The sequence below is a fragment of the Dendrobium catenatum genome, unplaced genomic scaffold (genome assembly GCF_001605985.2).
Source record: "Dendrobium catenatum unplaced genomic scaffold, ASM160598v2 fragScaff_scaffold_44, whole genome shotgun sequence".
In the NCBI taxonomy this organism is placed as follows: Eukaryota; Viridiplantae; Streptophyta; class Magnoliopsida; order Asparagales; family Orchidaceae; genus Dendrobium; species Dendrobium catenatum.
This window is the reverse complement of record NW_021318506.1, coordinates 946,913-972,680: the sequence shown is the minus strand read 5'-3', so window position 1 is coordinate 972,680 and position 25,768 is coordinate 946,913. Positions and strand designations below refer to the sequence as shown.

The 25,768-nt window shown below is 36.9% G+C and overlaps 1 protein-coding gene across 2 annotated transcripts in view; it reads right to left on the bottom strand.

Annotated features, from left to right (window-relative positions):
* The window catches only part of LOC110104695 (nardilysin-like), a gene marked incomplete at its 5' end in the record, with an annotated part of 100,393 nt that overhangs the window by 33,604 nt on the left and 41,021 nt on the right, over window positions 1-25,768 (bottom strand). For both annotated transcript variants that reach the window (XM_020833918.2, XM_020833919.2), the window contains 1 exon segment: window positions 22,875-23,254. In XM_020833918.2, the coding sequence (XP_020689577.1) occupies window positions 22,875-23,254 (380 nt within the window).

Here is a 25,768-nt window from a genome sequence, read left to right as displayed (position 1 = left end):
AGATTATGTTTCATTCTCCTCCTCTTCTTCTATCTCATTTTCACCTTCTATGAAATAAGTTCGTGGAAGATTATTCTTTCTGCAAGTAGTTGACAAGTGACCATATAACCCACATTTGTAACAAGGTCCAATTTGCTTAGATTGTTCAGACGGTTTATTTCCTGCTACTCTTTTCCCTTTTTCTTGATTTTGACTTTCAACAACTTTAATTTTCAAACCTGATGTTTCCCCCAGAAGTTTGAGATTGAGATTTAATCCCGCTAATTGAACGACGTTTATACGTTTCCACGATTTTATTGTGACCATTTTCCCTTTGATGTTCCTTTTCCAATTTTAAAGCCTTACGATAAGCCTCGTCAGTTTTAATGATATGATACAAATTGAGTTGATCTTGGAATATTGTTCGAGTATGATCAGTTGGTAAGAATTTTCCTTTCATTTTCTCCTTCATGCTATCTCAGGTTTGAATTTTTTCTTTGCCTCTTCTTAATCTATTGTTTTGTAAATTTTTCCACCAAGTTAATGCATGTCCCGTTAGTTTCAAACTTGCAAATTTAACCTTTCGATTATCTGGAATTTCTTTCCATTCAAAAAATTGATCCAATTTTTCTACCCATTCTATGAATTGTTCATGTTGCAATTTTCCTTCAAAATTATGAACATTGATTTTAATTCCGTGATCCCAATTTCTTTGTCGCCTATTTCGATTTCTAGGTTCTTCCTCTTCACTCCCAGAAGATACTATACTAGGATTAATGTTAGCTTGATTGACATTTAGATTAGCAACAGCTTCAGCTATCGTATTAATTTGATTTTGCAAATCATTCAATTGTTGCATCATTTGTTGCCAACCCCCTTGTTCATTAGCCTTTTTTTTTGACACAAAAGAGAAAGACTCCTATAAATAAAAAAAAAGACGAACTTGCTCTAATACCAATTTGATGTAGACAAACAAGAGAAAACTGACGCAATGGATAGAACTTAAAACAAACTTTATTAAAATAAAAGCAGACAACTGAAACTGGACAAACACAACAAGAAATACTAGGAGATTTTAAAGAAATAAAAAAAAAGCTATCCTCAGACAACCGTCAGAGCGGGTTCCTCATATGCATCGAAAAGTAGATTAAATAAGAGAAATGCATAAGACTAGCAAACCGATGGTCCACCACTGCAAGACTGTCCAAATTCTTCCAAATCAACCAAGACACGACACCCTAAAGTTGCTTCACTGTTGAGAAGAAGGATACAGATGGAGTGGCACTTGCGGAGAGACGAAAGAGGTTAGAAGCCCGAGAAGAAAGGTTGGAAAGAGCCCGCAGGATTTCCGAATAAACCCGCAGGTTAACAGCACATATGCTCACAAATATCAACTCCTCTTCCTTCACAACAACATCTCTTATTTATAGGCAAAGTAGAGGAATGCCAAAAGCCACATGACTTTAATTTCCATTAGAACCGAAGCATTATAAGCATAGATATCTTCCAAAACCATTCGGAAATCAATCCAAACACAGGAACCGAAACAGCAATTACGGGAACCAAGCCTCACGCATAGAGCCAAGGAGTCACGGACTTGGGAAGAGTACCAGGTGCGGAAAACAGCAAATGGCCGGAATTCCAAGAGGTAAAGCATGGAAAAACAGCACCTCATATAACTTTTTATGCATAGAATTCAGCCATCATTAAAGAGCAAGCCACGGGTTCCCAAGAGACAAGAAGAAAGGGGAAGGGGAAGAGACAAGGCCACTCCAAAAGTAAGCTTCATAATGAGGTACCTTTTGAGAATTAAAGAGCTACTAAACTTCAACTCAAGCAACTTAGAGAACAAGCTCAATACCGAATGCTCCAAAACAGCCAACCCGTGAACCATCAGCAGCCAGGGACCATTCGAGCCAGCAAACCAAAAGTCTACTAAGTCATATGCACAATTTACCATGATCATTGGATGCTTTCCCATCATTGGATAGCTAAAAAAAGAAAAGAAAACAAAATATACTATTGTTCAAATAAAATAAAAAGTACAGAATTTCTTGATAGCATCAGATCCCCTCATTGTCATAACTCTTCCACTTTTTTTCATTTATGTGTGTTTGTGTGTCAGTTCCTGTCGAAATTGTCTCTGTTTAAAATCTTTTGTATGAGCTCACGATTCTTGTCATTCTTCTTGCATACCGGTTCTTTTCATCCACATTTGCATCTAATCTTCAAGAACTGCAATAGGATATTAATAAAAAGATTAACCAAAGCAATGCCAGTAATAAACTTACTGCCGATCTCAAAAGACGGTTCAAAGAATTTGATATTAGAGATTTTGTAATGGTTCGAATTCGTCCGGAATGGTTCCCACAAGGAACCATTAAAAAAGTTACATACTAGAAACACTGGACCTTTCAAATAACAGCAAAAAAATAAATAGTAATGCTTATGTGTCAGACCTTTCTGAAGATCTTAACATTAATCCTATGTTTAACATCGAATATCTTGTAGCCTTCAAGGGTCTAGAGTGTAGCCCTCCGAATTCACTAAATAATGAGCCTTGTGTGAACCCACCTGGTGAGAACCCCAACCTAACTCCACTCCCAAAATTATCTAATCTACCCAATACAGAGAAGATTGAGACAATACTTAGTGATGAACTCAAATTTCCACTAGAGACGATGGTCAACAAAGGTATCTAGTTCAATGGGCAGGGAAACTGGAGACAGAGAACACATGGGTTTAACATGACGAGCTGCAGTGAGTGGACCCCAACTTACTAGAGTGGTACGAGAGCTCCATAGGTGATTACTCGACAGGGTCGAGTTTTCTCCCACCTGGGGAGAATGATGGGAACATCGTCAGCGATTTCGACACTTATACCATCGAAGACGCCGGAGATCGACGGCCACGATCAGGAGTTTATATATTGGGTCATTTTATGTGGAAGTTTATTTTTTTTTCAATTTTTACTGTTTTACCCTTATGGGTGGTCATTTGATATTGTAGCCCCGAGGGCATTTATGTCTTTAAGATTTTGTTTCATTTTGGCCTATTTATGCGAGGCCTCGTGCATTGTACTAAGGGATGATTATTGATGAATGAAAAAAAAAATCTTGTTGATCTCTTTGTGAGTTCTAAAATTTTCCTAGATCTCTTTGTGAGTTCTTGAGGAGAGAGTGGATCTCTTTGCGAGTTCTAGTGGAGGTGGTGTTGAGGTTAGTGGCTCTACAATTTCCTTTCTGCCTACGCCAATTTCTTTCTTCTTCCCTTTCAAGAAATCCTCACCCCACCAACTTCCTTGGAGAACCCGAGCCCCTCCCTCCTTGTCGCCGGCCTCATTGGGATATACCCAAGCCGACGGCCACCTTCCCACCCGCCGCCTGGCCATCTAGTCATCGGCCTTCCATCATCCACCCGCCGGCCCTCTTTTCCCCTAGGCTCCCTATTTGAAATTCAAATTTTCAAATTTCAAATTCTTTCCATTTAGGAAAATCCAAATTAGGAAAGTTTCTATATTGAATCCAATTTTAAAATAAATCAAATTGGATTTATTTTTCTTCTTTCCTAATAATTACTACCTATTCGAAAACTTCTCTACCTCCTTCCCCACTCCCCTCCCTCATGCATGATGTCGCCGGCCCCTTATTGGGCTTCCCCCATTGAATGCTCAATTACTCCATCACCCTTATTTGAAATTCAAAATTGATTTCAAATATTCTCCCTCAAATTTCACTTGAGCTGAAATTAATTTCAGTTTTCCCTCTCTCTCTCTCCACTTTGCCACCTAAGCAACATTTAATCCCTCCTTAAATCCCCTAATGACCGCCGGCCCCATTAATCCCTTAATTGGATTGATTTGAATTTCAAATTAGCTCACCCTCTCTAATGAAAATCTAGAATTTAGACTTCAGATTTTCCCTCTCACCTTCTCCCCCCAAACCACTTGGCTCAACCCAAAAGAAACCTTAACCCTAGCCGCCTCTCACCCTCCCAAGTCTTCCCCATCATCCTCTCCCTTCCTCACAAATCTCAAGCTTGTTCTTCTCCAACCGCCACCACCGCTATGCATGGCCGGTCCAAAAGCCGACCATGGCTTCTTATATGATGACAAGGACGAACAAATATTGTCGAATCTCCTTCTTCGACGTAAACCTAAACGTGGATGCTTCCGTGGAGGATTACAGACGTCGCATCCTGTTTACACTAGTACCTTCCATCGAGGAGCATATTCCTCCTGGACGTTGGATACTCACTAGTCATCCCGTGGACTCCCCGCCGTCGGCTACTTCTCCAACGGACTATACCTTTGGCACCATTTGTCTCCTAGTGGCATTGTTCGGTTTGCTCTCAATCTTCCTCCGGTAAAGCCCCACAGTCAAGAGCGTGAGTGAGGGACCCAATGTGAAAAGTTCTATTTGTTAGCCGTGGATTATTGTTTTTTCCATAACCTTACTCTCTCTATTTTTATGTTGTTAAATTGATAGCATCCCGTTAACCTAGTTGTAACTGCATGCCTTACATAATTTCTACTTGATAATTTTGAAAGCTTAACTTGGGTAAACATTAATTCTATAACTAACAAAGCTTTAATAATCTTATATTAAAATCTTCCAAGCAGTTCTTGTTTCCATGCATAATGTTTCACATCATACTCGTTTACCATTTTCTTTTCCATAGCTTTTACCATTTTAACATGCACGCGTATAGCGTCCCCAGCTAGTATCATAAGGGGATGAGCTCCATCAATTCAGCATGCACATATAATCACTAAATATAACAATCATATCATAATCATATTATCTCATTTCTATTACATATGAACTTTGTATCATAATACTATAAAATGTAACATATAAATTGCATGATCAATCATTGGACAAGAGTAACATAATTATGATCTAAATTGACCATAAAGATTTTATAAACATGCTTGGTTTTTCAAATCATATAACTTGAGAGAAATAAAATTATCACTTTAATAAAGAACCATAGGTCCATAAGTACTTACAGATTCGAGAGATTTGATTTTCACACTAGTTCTCCTTCCTTTAAGGTCACAACAAATAAACACCTATAAGAAAAATAATTTCTCTTTCAAAAATTTACAAAATAAATCTAAATTAAAATCTTCTTCTCTTTCTAAACCACCCTAAGTTCTCTCTCCCTCTCTCTCTCTATAATTGATCACATAAACATGAATATATTCTAAAAATTCATATTTTATTCTAATTACATATTTAACCAAATTAACCCTTTACCCTAACCTAATTTAATTTAAACTAATTTCTATTTTTGGATTTAACCTAAAACATTAATTTTAGGAAACCAAAACTTCATAATCTCCTTATTTTAACATGCCAAATTTTCCCTTTCATCTAAATAAATAATTAGGACTTTCTAAATTTCGGATTTAAATTAATAAAAAAAATTCGGAAAAATAATATTTCATGAAAAACTCAAAATTTCACCATTAGAATATTCCTAAGACCCTTAGGAACAAATTTTGTTAAGAAATTTTCATAAAATAATCAACATTTGGAAAACCCTAAGTTTTGAAACCCTAAAAAAAATTTGGGAAAAAATGTTTTCATGGTTAGGCACACTCTTCCTCAATCTTCCCTAACGTTTTCTTTGAAAGATTTTAAGTTTTAGATAAAACCCTAAATCTTCACCGTAAAAAAATATATGAAAAGGGAGGATTTTAGGAATAGAAACACACCTTAAGCCTTTCCCTTCGATTCCCCCATGAACCGTCGCCGGAATCCTTTACCAATGACGCAGTTCATCCCATGTCGTTCGCCCCTTCTCCCTTTCTTCCGCTCGGTTGGGGTTTCAGTCGAACGAAACAAATGGGGACCGAATAAGTTTCGGTCCCCTTTTGAGAAGGCAGATATAGATAAAAGACAAAGGACCAATTTGCCCTCACTTAAACCATCTCGGCTTTAGAAATAATTAGGAGCAGTTTAGGTATTCTTAAACTCCTAAAATATTTATTTCCCAAAATAAACAAAATTAAATATAAGTTCTATATACCAATTTATTCAGAATTTTGTGTAGAATTTTATAAAATTATTTCCGCTGAAATCGTTAACTTCGAATTTTTTACTTAAATTTCGTCGTGATGCATCGAAAAGTATTTCATATCTAAAATTGGAATTTTTTTTTGGGTTTTACAGACGTGATCCAGGTGAGCCTCCCACGGATCCCCATCCTGGCCGTGGGATCATATAATACCTGAATTTCAAATGACTACATATGTTAGAAAAAGTTTCTCCCATGAACATTTCCTTAGTTGAATGAAATAAATCTTATTCATGTATATCATATTTTCTTTTTAAATTAACATTGGACAAATTGATTATAGAGGTTCTAATACCACTCTAAAAGCAACAAGTGCATTGTTCAACCCAAATGGCTTCGCCAAAAATTCATAATGATTGAATAAGAATTGAAAGACAATTTTGGGCACGATATCCTTAAACTTCAATTGATAGTAATCAAGCTGAAGATTAATATTAAGAAAACATAAAAGAACCTTTTAGTTGGTCAAACAAATTATCAATATAAGATAGAGGATAATTATTCTTCAGTGACCGTATTCAACTACTTGTAATCAATGCACAATCGCATGATTCTTTTTTTTTTCTCTTCAAGAAAAACAATTGTTGCTCCCCAAGTTAAGCTAATTAATTCTTTTCCAATAATTCATGCAATTGAACCTCGATATCTTATAGTTTGATAGTTGTCAGTGATATATTTATATTAAAATATCGATTATGTGTTCCAAATAAAGTAGCACATTACTCTATATATGTTCAAATCTGTGCTTACAAAGTGCAAAGTGCAAAGCATGCGCAAGAGTTCTTCTCTTCTTTAATGCCGCATACAGTAAAATGAAGTGTTTTTATTAACAAAATATTTCGTAACTAATATATAATACATTCATTAGCAATTATAAAATAAGTAATACTTAATAGATGCCTTAGAATTTGATATATAATAGAAAGAAATGTTATGTATATAACTAACTTTAAGGCAAACTTTGAAAGTGATCCTCCAATTTAAAATTTCTAATAATTTCAATTATGCATAGGAATTCGCAACAACATCAAACCTTTGTCCCACTACATGGGGTCGGCTACATCAATCTTTTTTCTCCATTGTGTCCTGTTAAAGGTTAAACTTACATGCATAAAGTCTCATGTCTGCTGAACCAAGCTAAAGAGAATTCACCAATCATTGTCCTCTCTTACATTCACATAATATCTTTCTTCAATTAGAATTTCTTCAGATTTCTTCCTCTTCCTGGTGTCAATTTCATCTTCTTTTTCTTGACTAACAGAAATGGATGTAGGTCAAGATGAAATATCCCTCATCATGGATGAAGCCCTTGTTATGTTTACCCTACTAAATCTGAACTTCTCTTGACACCTCTTCAATTTGTCTCCAAGTGATATCTTCATCATCAAATTATTCCTCACAAACATTCACCATTATCCCCATTTACCACTAACAATTTTCATTAATTTCATCAAATGAATCTAAACTAACAGTATCCATAAGATATCTAAAACTGAATCTTTCACTCAAAGCTTGATTCTACTAGATAATTACTAAATCATTTAAATGCTTTTGATCTAATCAATTTCTCTTCATTGTATTAATTTGTACAAAAGAAATCATAATGAAATGCATAAAATATATGAATTATTTAATGTATTAAAAACTAAATAATTATCAATATGCTTGAAGATACACCAAGTCCTCTCACATCCACATCCAACAGAACTACAAGTCAATCCAAAAAGCTTAATTTCTATTTTTTGTCAAGTTGGAACTGATGCAGCATACACTACCATCACTCCATTTCAAAATTTTAAAATTGAAAGATCAATCATGAAAACTTTAATCAATTAAAAAATTCAAATTATACGAAAAATTAAATTGAGTATAAATGGAGATTTATTATCTGCAAATTCAATTGCAAATAGGCTACCAGCATGATAATAAACAGTGAGTTATTGATCTATAGTCATTCTCTCAATTGGGTCTCCTACTAACCGGGCAATAACTACATATAAATCTTCTTTTAATTGCAATGTAGACTTGTACTTGTAAAATACTCTAGGTTAAGATAGCAGCTAACTTAATGCAATGGTTGTCATAAATAATATGAAAAACTTCCCCGTACATTTTTATTTTCTCCGAATACACTTAATTGCATACTTTGTCCATTGCATCATAAATCAAACACATAGCTAGTCACTTGTCATCGTCTATGAATCTCAACATATTTACTAATGGACTTGTAACCTTAAATCATAAATCACACTATTCCAAAATGTTAACTTGAGAATAATGTCCTTTAATTTCTTATCTTTGTAGTCAAAACGGAATGAAGATTTTTTCCAATCATAGTAGACAAACAAACTAGTTAAATTTTCATTTTTCGTACATATGCTCACAAGAGAAAAGAAGTAGCAAAACAAGTGATGCCCGATCTCATCAATTCTGGACCAATTATATATTTTCTCATCATATTACAAATGATCTCACAACCACCCACCACCCTACTCACACATCGTCTCACAACCGCCCACCAGTCCCTAATTGAAATATCCTAAAAATTGAAATTAGTTGAGAACTGGTAGCAGACTATGCGCATATTCTCATTCTAATTTGTCTTTGTGATGTCTGGAGCCAAATTTTTCCAAGCGGTTTCAAGTTTCAGATGCTAGCATCACAATACTTCCATACATATGAGTCTTAAGGGGTAATGACCTACAGTGGACTTGAGAGCTGCATCCTAAACAGCTGCTATTATGACAACGAGAGTGGTGGTAGCAGCATGAGCGTGACAGATTCATTGGATAAAGACTGTGCAAGCTGTTCCTCTAGCAAAGAGACCTTGAGCTCTTCTTTCTCCTCCTTATGCCTGGTATCCAGAAAGCAAGAAGAAGATCATTTGCATGATGAGTTCGAGACCATTCATAATCGCAACAAAGGAAAAATACCAATTACTTACTCCATGCATGATCTAGATGTACAGACCATGAAAGACAGGTTTGAAAAATTGTGGCTTGGAGAAGACACTTCTAGAGGCACAAAGGGAATTAGCACTGCTCTCGCACTCTCCAATGCTATCAAAACTCTGTCGGGTGAAATGGGATGAACCCGGTTATGATGAGAAACCAAATAGGGATTCAGATTATAGAAGCAGGGATCTACATACCTTAAGATGAAAACTTAATTAAGAATGTCTAATGAAGAAGGTAATCAGACAACAAAGTTCTCTTCATGGAAGTGAAATTGGATGCCATCAATCAGTCTTTCAAACTCTTTTATAAAAAATAAAAAAAATCAAGGTTAGTGGCTTCCATGCAACCTCATCGTCAACCTTACCAACTCTCATGAAAACATAATTCAAGCTCGAAGACTTATGCAGGGATCAGCCAATGTCCCGAAGCCCTCGACAGTCGAATCCTATTATGCTAGGCGAATATGAAAAGGAAAACCTCCCCTCGAGAGGAGAGGGCGCCGAAAGGCTGACGGATTTTCAAGAAGAATGAAAAATGAGTATTTTTAAATTAAAAAATTAACAGGTATCGCAACAGGGATTGCTGAAGACCTATACCGAGACTAGCCAATGTCCGGAAGCCCTCGGCCATCAAATCCTATTAGGTTGGCGGATTTGAAAGGGCAAGTGCCCTCTCTATCTCCCTTCGCGGGGAGGGTATATCGGGAGGCTGCCGAAATTCAAACTAATGACGTACAAAACTGGACTTGTAAGTTGAACATGGAACGTAACTATTAAAACGAGAATTTGAGAGGGAAAAGCTTAAATTTTATTATGCAATCTACTCCCTATTTATAGATATATACAAGGTGTATTGATAAGGAAACAAATAACTCTATAATACAATTATTGCTAAATCAATGGAAGGAATTAATGCTATCCAGGTAGTCTTCCCACGGATTACTATTCACAGCCGTGGATTTCTTTTAGATCGTGAGATTGAGATTTAGCATTCCCCCTCAAGCTGGGAAATATGGATCTTTCATTCCCAGCTTGTCAATCATTAGAAGAAAGGCAGAACTGTCCAATCATTTAGTAAGGATATCTGCAAGTTGATCCTTTGATGATACATGGTCAACACTTACTAGACCACTGTCTAGTTTTTCTTTAATAAAATATATGTCCACTTCTATGTGCTTGGTTCTGTCATGCTGGACTGAATTGTGGGCTATGTTGATTGCTGATTTTTTATACAATATAGTTTCATGGGCTCATCCCACTTAACCTTTAAATCTTCTAGGATTATTTTGATCCATAGTAGCTCACATATTCCCAAGGTCATAGCTCGATATTCTGCTTCTGCACTGGATCTTGCCACCACATTTTGTTTCTTGCTTCTCCATGTAACTAAGTTACCCACAAGAAATGTGCAATACCCCTCTGTTTAAAATTGCGCAATTAGAGGCGCGCCTTTGCGCAATTCCTCCCAAAAACGCCTCATAACCTACGCAATTCCAAGTCTTTAAGAGGCGTACGCCTCACTGGGACTGAGGCGCGCCTCAGAGGCGCAATTGCGCAATTCCTGGTGAGGCGTACGCCTCACTGGGATAGGGCCCACTCACTTAAAATGAACCCTTCAGCAAACCATCTATGGGTTTTATTTATAATGCTATGGATGAGGCCAAAGAGTTGATTGCACACAACTTGGGAGGAGAGGAGGCAAGTTATAGGGAGATTTGGGATAGCGTTGATGCTCGGTGGGAGTTGCAGTTACACCGACATCTACATGCAGCTGCATATTATCTTAACCCTCAATTTCAATATTCAGAGAAAAAATCTTCAAATCCGGAGGTGAAGCTTGGTCTATATCATTGTATGGAAAGATTAATACCGGAGCTTGCAGATTTACAGCTTGTTCTGTTCCGGAATAAAGAGGGTTTTTTTGGTTTGAATGCAGCAAAAGCAACCATTTCTAAACGGTCTCCAGGTATAATTAATTTGGTAAATGCAAGACCATTTATTCAGTTCTGAATTTTGATTATATTTTTTCTTGAAAACAGTTGAATGGTGGATCCAATTTGGTGATTCCACCCCTGAGTTACATAGTTTTGCTGTAAGAGTGTTGGGTCTCACTTGTTCTTCTTCTGGGTGTGAGCAAAACTGGAGTACATATAGTCAAGTGCAAACAAAGAGAAGAAATCGACTATCTACACTCAGAATGAACTCCCTCGTATATATAATGCACAACAAGAGGTTAAGAGATAGGAGGTTGAGGAATAAGGGGTTGAAGGATGATGAGGACCCATTGGTGTGTGATGATGTGTCATCTGATAATGAATGGTTCATAGATGATGAGACAGATTTGGCATTATCAGACCTACAGCTAGAAGATCTAAATGTGGATGTATTGAGGGGCGAAACAGATCAAGTGGGCACATCCACTAGTACCACACCACACACATCCACTAGCTCTGCAGCACAACAATCAAGTAAAGGTATTCCACAACTTTTGATATGTTATTGCATTGCATTTATATCAAGTGAGCAATTAACATGCTAATGATCTTTTCTTTTATTGAACAAGGAAGAGAAAAGTGAGTCATATTGAAGATGATGATGACATGACATTCATAGATACAATTGGAGAAGAAGATTCACTTGAAGACCCATTTAGTGATGGGATATGATTGCATTTTATATGTTTTTTGTACTTTGGGAGTTTTCTTGAACTAATATTTTGTGATTTTCAACTTTGAGACATAATTTTGTTGCATCTACTTTCTTCCTTTCAAGTATTTCATATATCATTTAGATGTTTTTATTGTAAGATACAATATTGCCATTATTATCCTGCAAAAACCCTTAATTTTTCATTTACGCAATTCTGTCTCCGTGAGGCTTACGCCTCAGACCGCCTCGAGGCTTACGCCTCGCCTCACGGACGAAAACCGCCTCAAACCGCCTCGAGGCTTAATTACGCAATTTTAAACCTTGCAATACCCTGAGGTAGATCTTCTATCAACCGGTGATCCTGCATAGTCAGCATCCGTGTATACTTCTAGGGTTATTCCACGATCTCTCTTAAAGAGAATTCCTTTTCCTGATCTTCCTTTAAGGTAGTGTAATATCTTGTCTACTGCTTGCATGTGAATCTGCTTTCGATTCTGCATAAATTGACTGATCATGCTTACAGCAAATACTATGTCTGGTCTAGTGTGGGAGAGGTAGATCAATTTCCCTACAAGTCTCTAGTAGGCCCCTTTATCCACATCTGGATCTTCTTTAGCTTCCCCCAGTTTAAGGATAGGTTATACTGGTGTTGGTACTGGTTTACAGGCTAGTTTACCTGTTTCTTTTAGAAGGTCTTTGATGTATTTCTATTGTGAAATGAAGATTCCTTTGCTGGAGTGAGCTACTTTAATTCCGAGGAAATATTTTAGTCTACCAAGTTCTTTGATGTCAAATTCCTTAGTAAGATTTTTCCTTAAACTAGCTTTCTCCTCTTCATTATTTGCAGTCAAAATAATATCATCAATATACACTAATAATATTGTGACTCCCTCTGAGTCTGAGTGTTTGAATAATAGTGTATGATCCCCTTGACTCTGTCGATACCCATTCTGGAGCATAAATTTAGAGAACCTTCCGAACCAGGCCTTGGTGATTGTTTGAGCCCATATAGAGCTTTTTTAGTTTGCACACCGTGTTACCTTCAGATTTTTTTTTAAACCCTGGTGGTATTTCCATAAATATCTCTTCTTCTAGATCCTCATGTAGAAATGCATTTTTCACATCCAATTGTTCCAGATGCCAGTTGTACTTGGTTGCAAGTGAGAGTAGTATTCGAACAGTATTCATTTTGGCTACAAGCACAAACGTTTCTTGGTAGTCAATGCCATATGCTTGAGCGAACCCTTTTGCCACCAGTCTTGCCTTATATCTCTCTAGTGTGCCATCAGCTTTGTATTTTACTGAGAACACCCATTTGCAACAGACCGATTTTTTCCCTATCGGTAGATTGACGATCTCCCATGTTTTGTTCTTCTCCAGGGCCTGCATTTCATCCTTTATGGCATTTCTCCAATTATTATCAGATAAGGCCTCAGAAACATCTTTAGGAATATGGATATCTTCTAAAATAGTAATGAAATTTTTGTGTGACGATGAGAGGTTGTTGAAGGATATACAACTGTTTATAGGGTATAAGGGAGGTGGTGAGCTTACCATATTTCCAGGAGATGGTTCAGATTCTTGGATCTGCTTTGGAGCACAACTTGAGCTTATACGTCTGGAGTAAACATTTCCAAATCTAATGATAGCTTTGTCATTTGTTTCCCTATCTTGAGTTTCAGGTGGATTGTTTTGAGGTGGTGGAGGAAGGTCAAGAGGTGCTAGTTCATTTTCCTCATCTTCCTCAAATTCTGTCTCCCCCTAAAGATGAGTTTTTGAAAAATATGAATTTTGCTCATCAAAGGTAACATCCATAGAGACAAAGGATTTTCTTGTGGGTGGCTGATAACATTTATAACCTTTTTGGGTAGCTAAATAGCCAATAAATATGCATTTGAGTGCTCTTGGATCTAATTTTCCTCGCTCTTGCCTGTGAATATGAACATAGGCAGTGCATCCAAAGATTTTGGGTGCAAGATTATGATGGGTTCGAAACTCTGGGTAAAAAGAGGACAAGATCTCCATTGGAGTTTTGAGGCCTAAGGCTGTTGAAGGTAATCGGTTTATGAGATAAGCTGCAGTTAAAAGAGCTTCCCCCCAATAAGATTTGGGTGTATTGTAGTGAAATAGGAAAGCTCGGGTGGTGGCTAGAAGGTGACCATTTTTCCTCTCTGCAACCCCATTTTGTTATGGGGCGTGAACACATGAGGACTCATGGATGATCCCTTCACTCTGAAAGTAGGATAAAAGGGTTTGGTTGAAATAATCTTTGGCATTATCGGAGCGGAATCTCCGTATTTTTACCCCGAATTGATTTTGTATCATGGAATGAAAAATGGGAAGAATAGTACTAACATCATATTTATTTTTAAGGAGATAGATCCAAGAGACTCTAGTGCAATCATCAATGAAAGACACAAACCAGCGTGCCCTAGAGATATTGGGGATTTTGGAAGGTCCCCATATATCACTATGAATAAGGTAGAAATGAGTGTCACATCTCTCACTTTTGTTTGGGAATGAGGTTCTTTTATGTTTAGCCAACTCACAAGTTTCACAATGAAAATTTTTATTTTCGATTTTCTGGAAAAGTTGTGGGTACATATGTCTTAGGACATCAAAAGATGGATGTCCTAGTCTATAATGATGAAGCCAAATAATGGAATTTCTATCAACTAGGGATAACATAGAGCAACTATTTTTAGATTGGTTTCGTTCTTCCAGGTAGTACAATCCTGCTTTCTCCTTAGCAAGTCCAATATTCTTCCCCAATCTCTGGTCCTGAAATAAACAATAAGCAGGGTTAAATACGGCTTGACAATTATGATCATTGGTAAATTTTTGTATTGATATTAGATTTGTAGATAATTGTGGTACGTGGAGGACATTTTTCAGGGTGAGTGAGGGAGATAATATGATGTCTCCTTCGCCAGCTACCGTGGTAAGAGAACCATCAGCAGTGACAATTTTCTTGTTGTTTGGGCAAGGAGTATAGTTTTTAAGGTGGGTAGGTGAGTGGGTCATGTGATCTGTGGCTCCTGAATCAATTATCTATAATTACTTTAGATGATTTCTAGAAGCACTTAAACTAATAGAGATTGGGGTTTTACCTGAGAGTGCAAGTGAAGAAGAAGCATTTGTTTTTTCAAGAGATACCAGGAGTCGTTTCAATTTATCAATATCTTCTGTATTGAATTCTCCAAGCCTGGACTGTGCTTCTGGCTTACTTGTAGTGTTGTTGGCTTGTGATGTGCTCCTTGTTTCACCCTTTTGATTCCACTCCTTGCTGGAGGGTTTTCCATGTATTTTCCATCACGTCTCCTTTGTGTGTCTTGATTTTTTGCAATAGCTACACCAAAGTGAGTCCTTGTCTTTGAATTTTGAAAAATCTTTACCCTTCTCCTTCCATGAATATTCTTTGTTCATCACCATTGCTGAGCTTTCAATGGCCTTCGGTTCTAACATCACTCCTAGTCGGCTTTCTTCTGCGCGGATGAGAGAAATAGTTTCATTGAGTCATGGCATCTCCTCCTTGCCAAGAATTTGAACCCTAACTTGGTCAAATTCTGCATTCAGTCATGCAAGAAAATCATAAACTCTATCTTTTTCAATAAAGTTATTTAGGATTGCAGAATCTTCCGGACATCTGGTTTCAATGCACCTATAGTGGTCAAGTTCTTGCCACAGATTTTGTAGAATAGTGGCATACTCCATCACGGTCTTACTCCCCTGCTTCGTGCTTCCAACTTTGACTTTAACTTCAAAGATTTGAGCCGCATCACGAGCTTTGGAGAAGGTTTGTCTGGCAGCATCCCATATGTCCTTTGCAGTCGAAAGGAACATAAATGTATCACTAATTTCTGAAGTCATGGAATTCCACAACCATGACATAATCATGGAATCTGCTTCATCCCATGCCCCAAATTTGGGATCTCCTTTTTTTGGTCCTCCTCCAATGAGGTGATGTATTTTACCTTTCCCCTTCAAGTAGGTCTTCACAAATTGAAACCACTTCAGGTAGTTCTTCCCATTTAGACGATAGGAAAGTTGCATGCTTTGAAGTTCACCTCGTCCTTGGTGCACTATCGACTCCTCCGTTTGGTCAATACTTTCGGAGGAATTGATTTCTGACATTATGATAGTTATTAAGACTATCTACCTTGGTTAGCAATGAAGGCTTCCCAGAATAAATTTCCCTAGTTCGACAGAAAAGGTCGATAAGGAACTTTTTTTTTAACCGGGTCAGACCGAGTCTTTAAAGGACTCGGGTTGGATACCAAGGCACGCACGGTTCCGCCTCTCCAGCTGCACCAGGAGTCACGCACGGGCGGTAGGTGCGGCGTCAGTGCGGTGAGAGTGGGTCGCAGGCTTGAAGCCTGTTCGTTCCGCTCGGATCGGCAGCGGACGCGGCGAGAGCGAGTCGCGGGCTTGAAGCCGAAGCTCGGATCGGCAGCGAACGCGGCGAGAGCGAGTCACGGGCTTGAAGCAGTCGGTGGAGACGCTCGATCGGAAGAGCAGGATCTCATTCAGCTTCGTTGCTCTTCTCGTTCAGGGACCGACTTCCGATCAGCTTCGAAAGTGTCTTTCGCACGGACGGGTATGACCGTTCTTTCGTCTCCTTCGTTTCCTTCGTGGCTGTCCGTCCGTCTGTGGCAGCAACTGGCGGAACTTTAGAAGGTTGGATCGTTCGGCAATGAAGGCCTCCCGATCGGCTCTAATACCATGTTAAAACGAGAAATTGAGAGGGAAAAGTTTAAATTTTATTATGTAATGTACTCCCTATTTATAGATCTATACAAGGTGTATTGATAAGGAAACAAATAACTCTATAATACAATTATTGCTAAATCAATGGAAGGAATTAATGCTATCCAGGTATCTTCCCACTGATTATTGTTCACAGCCGTGAATTTCTTTTAGATCGTGAGGTTGAGATTTAACAGTAACTAAAGCTTATTAACTCCAAACAATATAAACAAGTGAAATGCAAATTAAAATATCTAAGTTAAAATGCAAGAAAATAAATCTCAAACTAGAGATGGTAGCGAGCAACATTTAATACAAGCAATGAACTGAACAATGGTGGAAATTTTACAATGAGCATGATAGTTTACATGTGAATGACCAAGGCAAATTGGAAATGAACAAAGCTGCTTACCTGCAGATGGAGAAGATGAACTACAGATAATTGCTATTTGCCTACAAATAAAGATCAGATGATCATTAATGAATCTGATAATTCATACATGGATGAGGATAGATTACTTGCAATGACTGCTTTAAGCAACCTACCTAAGCATGGAACCCGTGACAAACAAAATTTCAAGGTCAAATAATCGATGTACGACACTAACATTAGTAATCCCCAGCAAGGGGCAATGGTGGATGCACTGCAAATGTGGTGAGTCCTCTACAAATGCAAGTATACGTTCAACATCAGATAGCTTATAAATGAATGTGCTAATCTGCTTGTGAGCGACGACAATGGATAGGGTGTGAATTTGACAATCTCCCTATGATCAATGTTAACTGGCTTGCATATACATGTGATGGTTCCCACAAACACTGGAAGACATGCAAAAGATTGTAGTAATTCACCAATCAACATGCATGGAGAAATCTGTGGTAAATGCAACCCTATCGACGGTTAACAGTAACATGCAAGCAAGCACGCTAATTTGCATGCAAGCAACATCAGTTAATGTGCTGAGAATATGTGTCGCCTGCAAGTGTGCACAGGATCTTTGTAGCATATGTGACAGCCCATATAAATCTCCTGCAAGCATGAATAAGAGGATTGCAATGAGCGGGACATACATAATGAATACAAGCTCCTATGAGGCATTGTAGAAAGCTCATCAAGTACGTAGCAGTTTCGTTATGGTAGCTACTGGAAACCTGAAATGTACATAACAGCACACCTACAGGCAACATTAAGAGGATGCGCAGTGCACAACAGCATACTTGCGATAAGCAACAATTGATTCGTAGAAACATTTGCAAACAATAGCAAATGACACATCATGAATATAGCAGTCTACCTATGGGAAACACAAGAAAATCTGCATTCAGCACAGCTTGCCCACAGATAACAGCGGCAAGCTTGTAAGGCATACATCAGTCCTACCTATAAGCAATGATAATAAATATATTGCAAGTGTTGTAGATCCTCTATAAGCATGAGCAAGAGGATTGTATCAAGTGTGATGCACAGCCTGCAGGCAAAAGCAAAGAACCCGTAGTAAATGCAAGCATCTACAAGCAAATGTAAGAAATTCGTCAGTGCATGATAGTTCTTTTGCAAGAAGCAACCAGCAACCTGTGGCCCAGCACTACGCCAGCAGATCCAAAACCCATTTCTACAAGCATATATAAGGTGATATCTCTATAATAGCTCCAATATATATGCTAAAATACATCACATATGAGCCACGTCGAGCGTGATGTATGCACATACTTGATGTCTGAGGATGTTGTGTAGGTTAATAAATAAATTTAAGATCGAACTCGATCCTTCTATGTGAATATATAGAAGTCAACAAGACTCGAACTGTCAAACAAATATACGATCGTCGCATCGACCGGAATATTTATTTTATACAATCATATTAAACTTTTATGATCAATTACAAGTAAAGTTCATTAATAAAAACATAAAGCTAGTGACGAACTCGATTCTCTATTGTCAAGGTTCAATTGATAAAATAAACTTGCCCATAAACAACCCCGATGATGACCGCGTTGATAGATAATCTTAACCGGAGGGATCAAATCTTAAAGCAAATAAAAATATGATTTCTTAAAATGAAATCTATCACCTGAAAACTTAAAACTAAAACTCATCCATCTTCCGCAACCATTTGTCAGGAGTGATAAATTTGAAATTAACTTTAACTTACAAAGAACGAATGACATGTCGAGTGTGTGTATCACTAAGATTCATCCTCAAATAGTCACTTACCATTAGGGACGTGCCACGTGCCCTATGATCGGGCGATTTTGTAGCAAAATGGCACCATTATATTACGATCAATGCCTAAGTTCGTATGCTCCTTAACTGCGTCAAACCCTTGAGTAATGAATCATAGGGTATACTTGATAAGCATAAAGTCATCTATTAGCTAAGGTAGATTCAGATCTATCCCCTTAGACAAACACCATCCCAAGTTTACAAGATAACCTTGGACCAAACAACCCATAGCTGCCGACAAAGTAGACCAGGGACCATGACAGCCCGGGATGACGAAACTATGGAATCTTAATCGGGCATGTCATCACCCCCCCCCCCCATTACCTATTTTAAGTTTACGGTGATAAATTTTAAATTTTAAACCCCAAAATTCAAAGTCAAATCTAAAAACAACTTCTAAGGGAAGACGTAAGGTCTACTCAAACAAATGACCAGGCAACTTTTAAAGGAAGTTGTAAAACCAATCAAAACAAAAAAAAAACAAACAAACGGGCATCTTAGCCTATAGGGCTAGGTTTTAAGACTCATTATCATGTTACTTTCAATGAAGGCAGTAAGATCCGCACATTAGGAGAGCTTCTAAGTGAACAACCATAAACCCAGACATACAGGCTACTTCTAAAGGTAGCTGTAAGACCTGCTGACTGGGCTACTTTTAATAAAAACCTTAAGACCTGCTATATAGGCTACTTTCAATGAAAGCTGTAAGCCCTGACACAAAAACCAAATGTACGGGCAACAACTCCTAATTGGAGTCATAAGCCCCAAACTAAACAAATTAACGGGCATTCTAATTGACATAAGTCCCAAACCATAACATACCTAAAACCCACATTTAACCACTTCAGTTTACGATGGATCCCTGAGAGGAGGCAACCCATGGCTGCTAATCAAATTCCCTGGAGAATAAGGTCAATGACTTTTAGTGTTGATAGACTGAAACCTATGGTATTTCAAAGATGAAGGAATTATGGGATATTGATCGGGTCTACCTTCATCCCTCGCAACCCAATTTAAAAATGTCGCACAACTAAATATACTTTCATCCTTAATCAAGAGTGCTCATTTACGCGTTAGAAGGAGTACTTAACTATAAGGGCTTGCCCTTATAGGAAACGGAACCGCATAACTAAATAAACCCTGATGTTGGTCATCGCGGGAAATCTGGTTAAATCAAAATTCAATCTCTCTCGGTAGAAATTGAACCTATAAGGGCTTGCAAGAGCGAGGATTCGTGAGTTAGCGTAATAAATTTCACCTTTCCTGAGGGTGAACATATGAATGCCTGCTTCTTCAACAATATCTACCAAACTCTATGTATGTTCCAAAGATAAATTTTGTTTCAACTTTTTGTGTTCAGTCTTGAAAAGCAAGGCACTCCTCTTTTACATTCATGCTCCTTCTAACATTTAGTAACATTACTCCTTTTTGATGTTTCATAAGGACCAATAAGTTACTACTTGGCTCTAGGTATTTCTCCATTTGTCTTTCTCTATCAAAATAAACATATATGTGACAAAGAGTACTTGAATCTGGTTTCATATTGGTACTTCAAAGTCAAATCTGTTCTCCGCCAATTTGGATCAGCCTTACCTAATTTTTTCTGTATATAAGAGAATATATATATATATATATACATATATATATATATATATATGACTATATTTTTTAGTCAAAATACCATAATTTGACATAAAGAATTTACATAAATTATATAGATAGTTATAAATTACATAAACAAGATAATTAAATATTACCTAAACAACTATTTAATTTACTAAAATCATGAAAAAATGACAAATGACATCTAACTAATATCAAATTTTATTTCAAAAAAATCAAATCACAAATGACATTTAATGAATATTCTCAAAAATAAATAACAAAAGACTTTAATTTTTTTTTCTTTTCGTAAATAAAAGTAGTAATCAATAAACTCTAAATATGTTTCCACGTATTTGGATCAGCCATAACTAATTATTTCTGTATGTACATAAATAAATTAATTTAAAAAAAAATAAATATACAGTCCACATTTCTTTTAGGGCAATTTATTGAATTAGACATAGAGAAATTACATAAACTAAGAAAATAATTACAAATCACGTAAATAAGATAATTAATAACAATTTATAAATTACCCAAACAACTGCATAATTTGCAAAAATCATATAAAATCACAAATGACATCTAATAAATATCACAATTTCTTTCCACGATCAAATCACAACTAACATTTAATGAATATTCTCAAAACTAAACAACCAATGGCATTAAATATACATGTTAATCAATAAACCCTATTGATTCTCAAAATGACAAAAAAACTCCGAGCAACCAATAATCATACTGTTGCCGAGTATTAAGGCATACAAGGAAGGAGGCATCTGTGAGGACTATTGAGGAAGGCAAATGTCATCATCGCCTACAAGAGGTCGAGCGAGGAAGGATAACAAGGGAATGCGAGAACAATCCAAATGTTACATGGTTTCAGTTCAAGGCATAGAAGTGAATAAGTGAGAACACGAATATTATATTATAGCATGTACTTCCATCACCAAACCAAACCTCCACTTCACATGACCCACTTCAGCATGATGCACATGCTTACATGACTCCCCACATGTGATGAGGATGAAAAACAGATGGCTCTTGTATCACATCACTTCAGAAGAACGCTTTAATGCATGCTTTTAAAAGGCTTGGTTCATCTATGGAGCACTAAGATGTATGAAAATCTCAATGAGGTTTATGGAGATCTAGAATAAAGAATGATGTTACAAATTTTATAAACAACTGTTCGAATTGTCAAATTGTCAAGAGGGTGAACATCAAAGATATGGAAGATTGTTGCAGCCACTTCATATTACGAAAAAGAAGTAGGAGAAGATTCCAATGAATTTCATAGTTGGTAACAAGATCTAGATAAGGCTATGATGCAATTTAATGGCAAATGATAAACTGAAGAATATTGTTCATTTCCTACAAATCAAGCCGAATCATCCAATAGATAAGCTAGAAAAGATTTGCAATGATAATATTATTTGACGTCATCGCATATCAATTATCTTCATGTCTAATCGAGATAAAGATTTACTTCTAGGCTATAAAGAACCTGCAAATGTCCTTGAATATAAGGTTAGACTTCAGCACTTCAGAATTGAATGCAAAGACACTTGCTAATACCAATCATGTTTTATTATTAAATTCGTATTGATCAAATTGATTATATAAGCTTTGACAACTCCACACCAACTTCCAGACCAAGGATGTGACAATGGCAGACAAAGTTGCTTCTAGATGCTATAGGCAGCAGTCAGTCAATGAATTTTCATATGCACTTTCCAGCCTGCATCACACCTTTGTAACTTGACACATACAGTGCCTATGTTTTTTCAAATGCCAATGCAAATATCTTCATGAAGGTTACCTTAGAATGATCCAGCAGTATGTACCTTCCTTAAACCCTGCTTCTGCCACTGTCTCAAAGAGTTGGAGCCATTGCTTTTTACAAAGGAGGTAAAGATAGAAGTTAAATCCTTTCTAACTAAGTTTATGTTAGCTGCTCATCGCTCCCTCCTTCCCAATCTCCTTTCATAAGCAAGTTCAACTTCCCCTCAATCAATATCCCTTGGTTGGAAGTGAGCTTAGAACCTTGTTCCTCTAGTTGATATGGCGGGTTGTCCATTTATCTTCCTGTAAACTAAGTTCTCAGCCATAGAATTGAATTACCATTTAGCAATTTAGTAACAGAAGACCTAACTCCAAACTACCTTGGACCTTAGCCCCGGCGTACGCTTTCTCCCATACTATTTATAATTGGCTTTCTAACTTCAAAAATACACTAGGGGTAGAGAAGAATCTTTTGCGCGTTTGAACCTTTTAACCCATTTTTTCTGCAAATGGTGGAACATTTTTGCCTTCATTCAGTATCATTTTGTATTGAGTGCAAGTTGATGAACTACAAAATGCCATATAATTCTATAGACATGAAGTAATAATAATAAATACCAACATTGTGCAATACATACGTATAAATTGGGGGCCAATAAATCATCAATCAAAAAATCATGAATTTATTTTTCTCTTGAGCATGCATTTTAAGGAAAAAATTCCATGATTAAAGCCGATGAAACATCTGCAGCAGTAATCCAAACAAAAGGTAAGAATTCTCTATTGGTATATTTGGAGGCAGACGAAAATGGCTCTCAACTTGCAAGTAATCAAATACATTACCTGGTATATTATCTCATTTAGCTCATCCTTAAGAAGACTTACAAACAGTTCCGTTAATACACAAGTCCTTAGACTGCTATAACCATCCTTCACAGTTATCAAGAAATAAGCATTCGCCCTAGGAACATTGAAAGTGAGGTCAATTTTGTGCCATAACTTCATTAATGGATTGTCGATGATGCATTTTGGATAATTTGTATTCACTGAATTCTGCAACACATTTGCATTGCGAATAAGAAAATCCTTAGGAATAAACTCATTCTTCAAAGGTAAGTGCAGAGATGGATCTATATGGGGAGAATCACCCCAAAGTTCAAGAATGGACGAGAGGATGTCTTCCTCAACATATGATGTTCCAAACCATGGCTCACATAGGATGCCTGAGATTAAAAAATAAAACATCAGCATGCACAAGCAACATCATATAACAATTAAAAATAACATGAATAAAATCATAACTCCACCGATAAGTGAGATATTAACAAAAAGCAAACGGGCAATATGCATATGCATCAACCGATCCACAAGGAAAATGAGTTAATGATAATAGGAGAAACAATGAACGGCAGCGTCAATTGATTCATCATGAATAAGAGCAACAGCATAATGTTCAATTAATAAACTTATCCACTTGATAGACCCTCAGACAAAAAAAACATTAGAAACTTAACTCAAGAATCATGCAATGCACCATTGTTTCAAGTACTACACTTGCAGAAATTTAAATTTTATAATTACTTGACGCGAGATTCTTCGGCAAATCAATCGTAATTTAATGACCAACTTGAGAACTTAACATAACACGATGTTAATAATTTGTGAGATTGCTATTGTCCATACCACTTATAAGTTTGAATTGTTGTAGCCTAATAAAGGCACATCATACAAAAAGCACTTTAAGGTACACCTACTAGCTACACTACAACAACATCAAGCCTTTATAACACTACGTGGGGTCGGCTACATGAATCCTTTTTCTCCATTGTGTCCTATTAAAAGTCAAATTCTCATTTAAATCTAATAAAAAAAGGTCATTTCTAACATTTTTTAACCGAAGTCTTTCTTAACCTATTAGATACACTATTAAGGAAAAATTTTCTCAATGGTGAGCTCTCCTTATATTCAGATATATTGGTTATTTGAAATACAAGATTGAATGAGATTAAGATAGAAGTCTACATCTACAAATTGTGGAGAGATATATAAAAATGTTAAGAGAACAGAGAAAACATTTTTTCCTGCAATAAATGTCACCCAAGTGGAAAGAGATTGCTTGAGCATAAATATGCACCTTTTTGCTTCTTGTATATTTTGTCTTGCTCCTGTCGATACCATCTCTTCAACATCACTCCCAACGCCAACATGCACCCCTCCCCATTTTCACACAGTACAGTACTTCCTTCCTGCACATTTTTCCCGTCCCCTCCCCTCTAACTTTCCCAATTCTGATCTTTCTATTTTGCTCCTCTATCCAACTCGCCCTCCCCCTTATTTCATTCAGCTCTTTAGGTCACTAATCTTGTTATACACTTGCTTTAGACCCCTCATTTCCCAACTCTTTGTCCCACTTCTCTATAATTTACTCAAAGAAACCATGTAATTATTGGTGAAAGACAAGAGCAGAAGACATGCAATATGGAAAAAGTACAAAAATAAGTGATTTGTGGGGTTAGGAAGACAACAACAACAACAACAACATCAAGCCTTTATCCCACTACGTGGGGTCGGCTACATGAATCCTTTTTCTCCATTGTGTCCTATTAAAAGCCAAATTCTCGTTTAAATCTAATAAAGAAAGGTCATTCCTAATATTTTCTAACCAAGTCTTTTTAGGTCTACCCCTACCTTTCTTAACACAAGTCAAATCTAATACCTCTACTCTCCTAACCGGGTCGTCGGAAGGCCGCCTTTTTATGTGACCAAACCATCTAAGGCGACTCTCTCTAATCTTATCTTCTACTGGAGCTACTCCAACCTTTTCACGTATATGCTCATTTCGTATCCTATCTCTAAGGGTAAAGCCACTCATCCATCTAAGCATCCTCATCTCTGCCACACTTAACTTAGTATTATGCTTCTCTTTTAATGGCCAACATTCGGCACCATAAAGCATTGCAGGCCTCACTACCATCTTATAGAATTTTCCCTTAAGTTTGAGGGGTACATTTCTATCACATAACAAGCCCGATGCATTCCGCCACTTCAACCATCCAACTTGAATTCTGCTGATAATATCCCCATCTATTTCACCATCACTCTGAACAATAGATCCAAGATATCTAAAACGTGTACTCTTATTAATGACTTGATCGCCCAAAGTCACAATCCCCTCACTAGGACTATTACTACTAAAATTACACTCCATATATTCCGTTTTAGATCTACTCAAGCGAAAACCTTTAGACTCTAAGGTTGACCTCCATAATTCAAGTTTACCTTCAACTCCCTCTCTAGTCTTATCAACAAGAAGAATATCATCAGCAAAAAGCATACACCAAGGTACATCATCTTGCAAATGTCTAGTGAGAACATCCAAGACTAAAGCAAAAAGATATGGGCTTAAGGCTGATCCTTGATGTAACCCAACCGAAATAGGAAAATACTTGGTCAATCCACCTTGTGTTTGAACACAAGTAATAGCTCCTACATACATATCTTTAATGATTTGAATATAAGCATTATTGACTCCTTTCTTTTCAAGAACTCTACATAGCACTTCTCTTAGAACTTTATCATATGCTTTTTCTAAATCAATAAATATCATATGTAGATCCTCCTTATTTTCTCTATATTTCTCCATCAAACCTCTTAATAAATGTATGACTTCCATAGTCAACCTACCCGGCATGAATCCAAATTGATTTTGAGAAACATTAGTATCACACCACAACCTA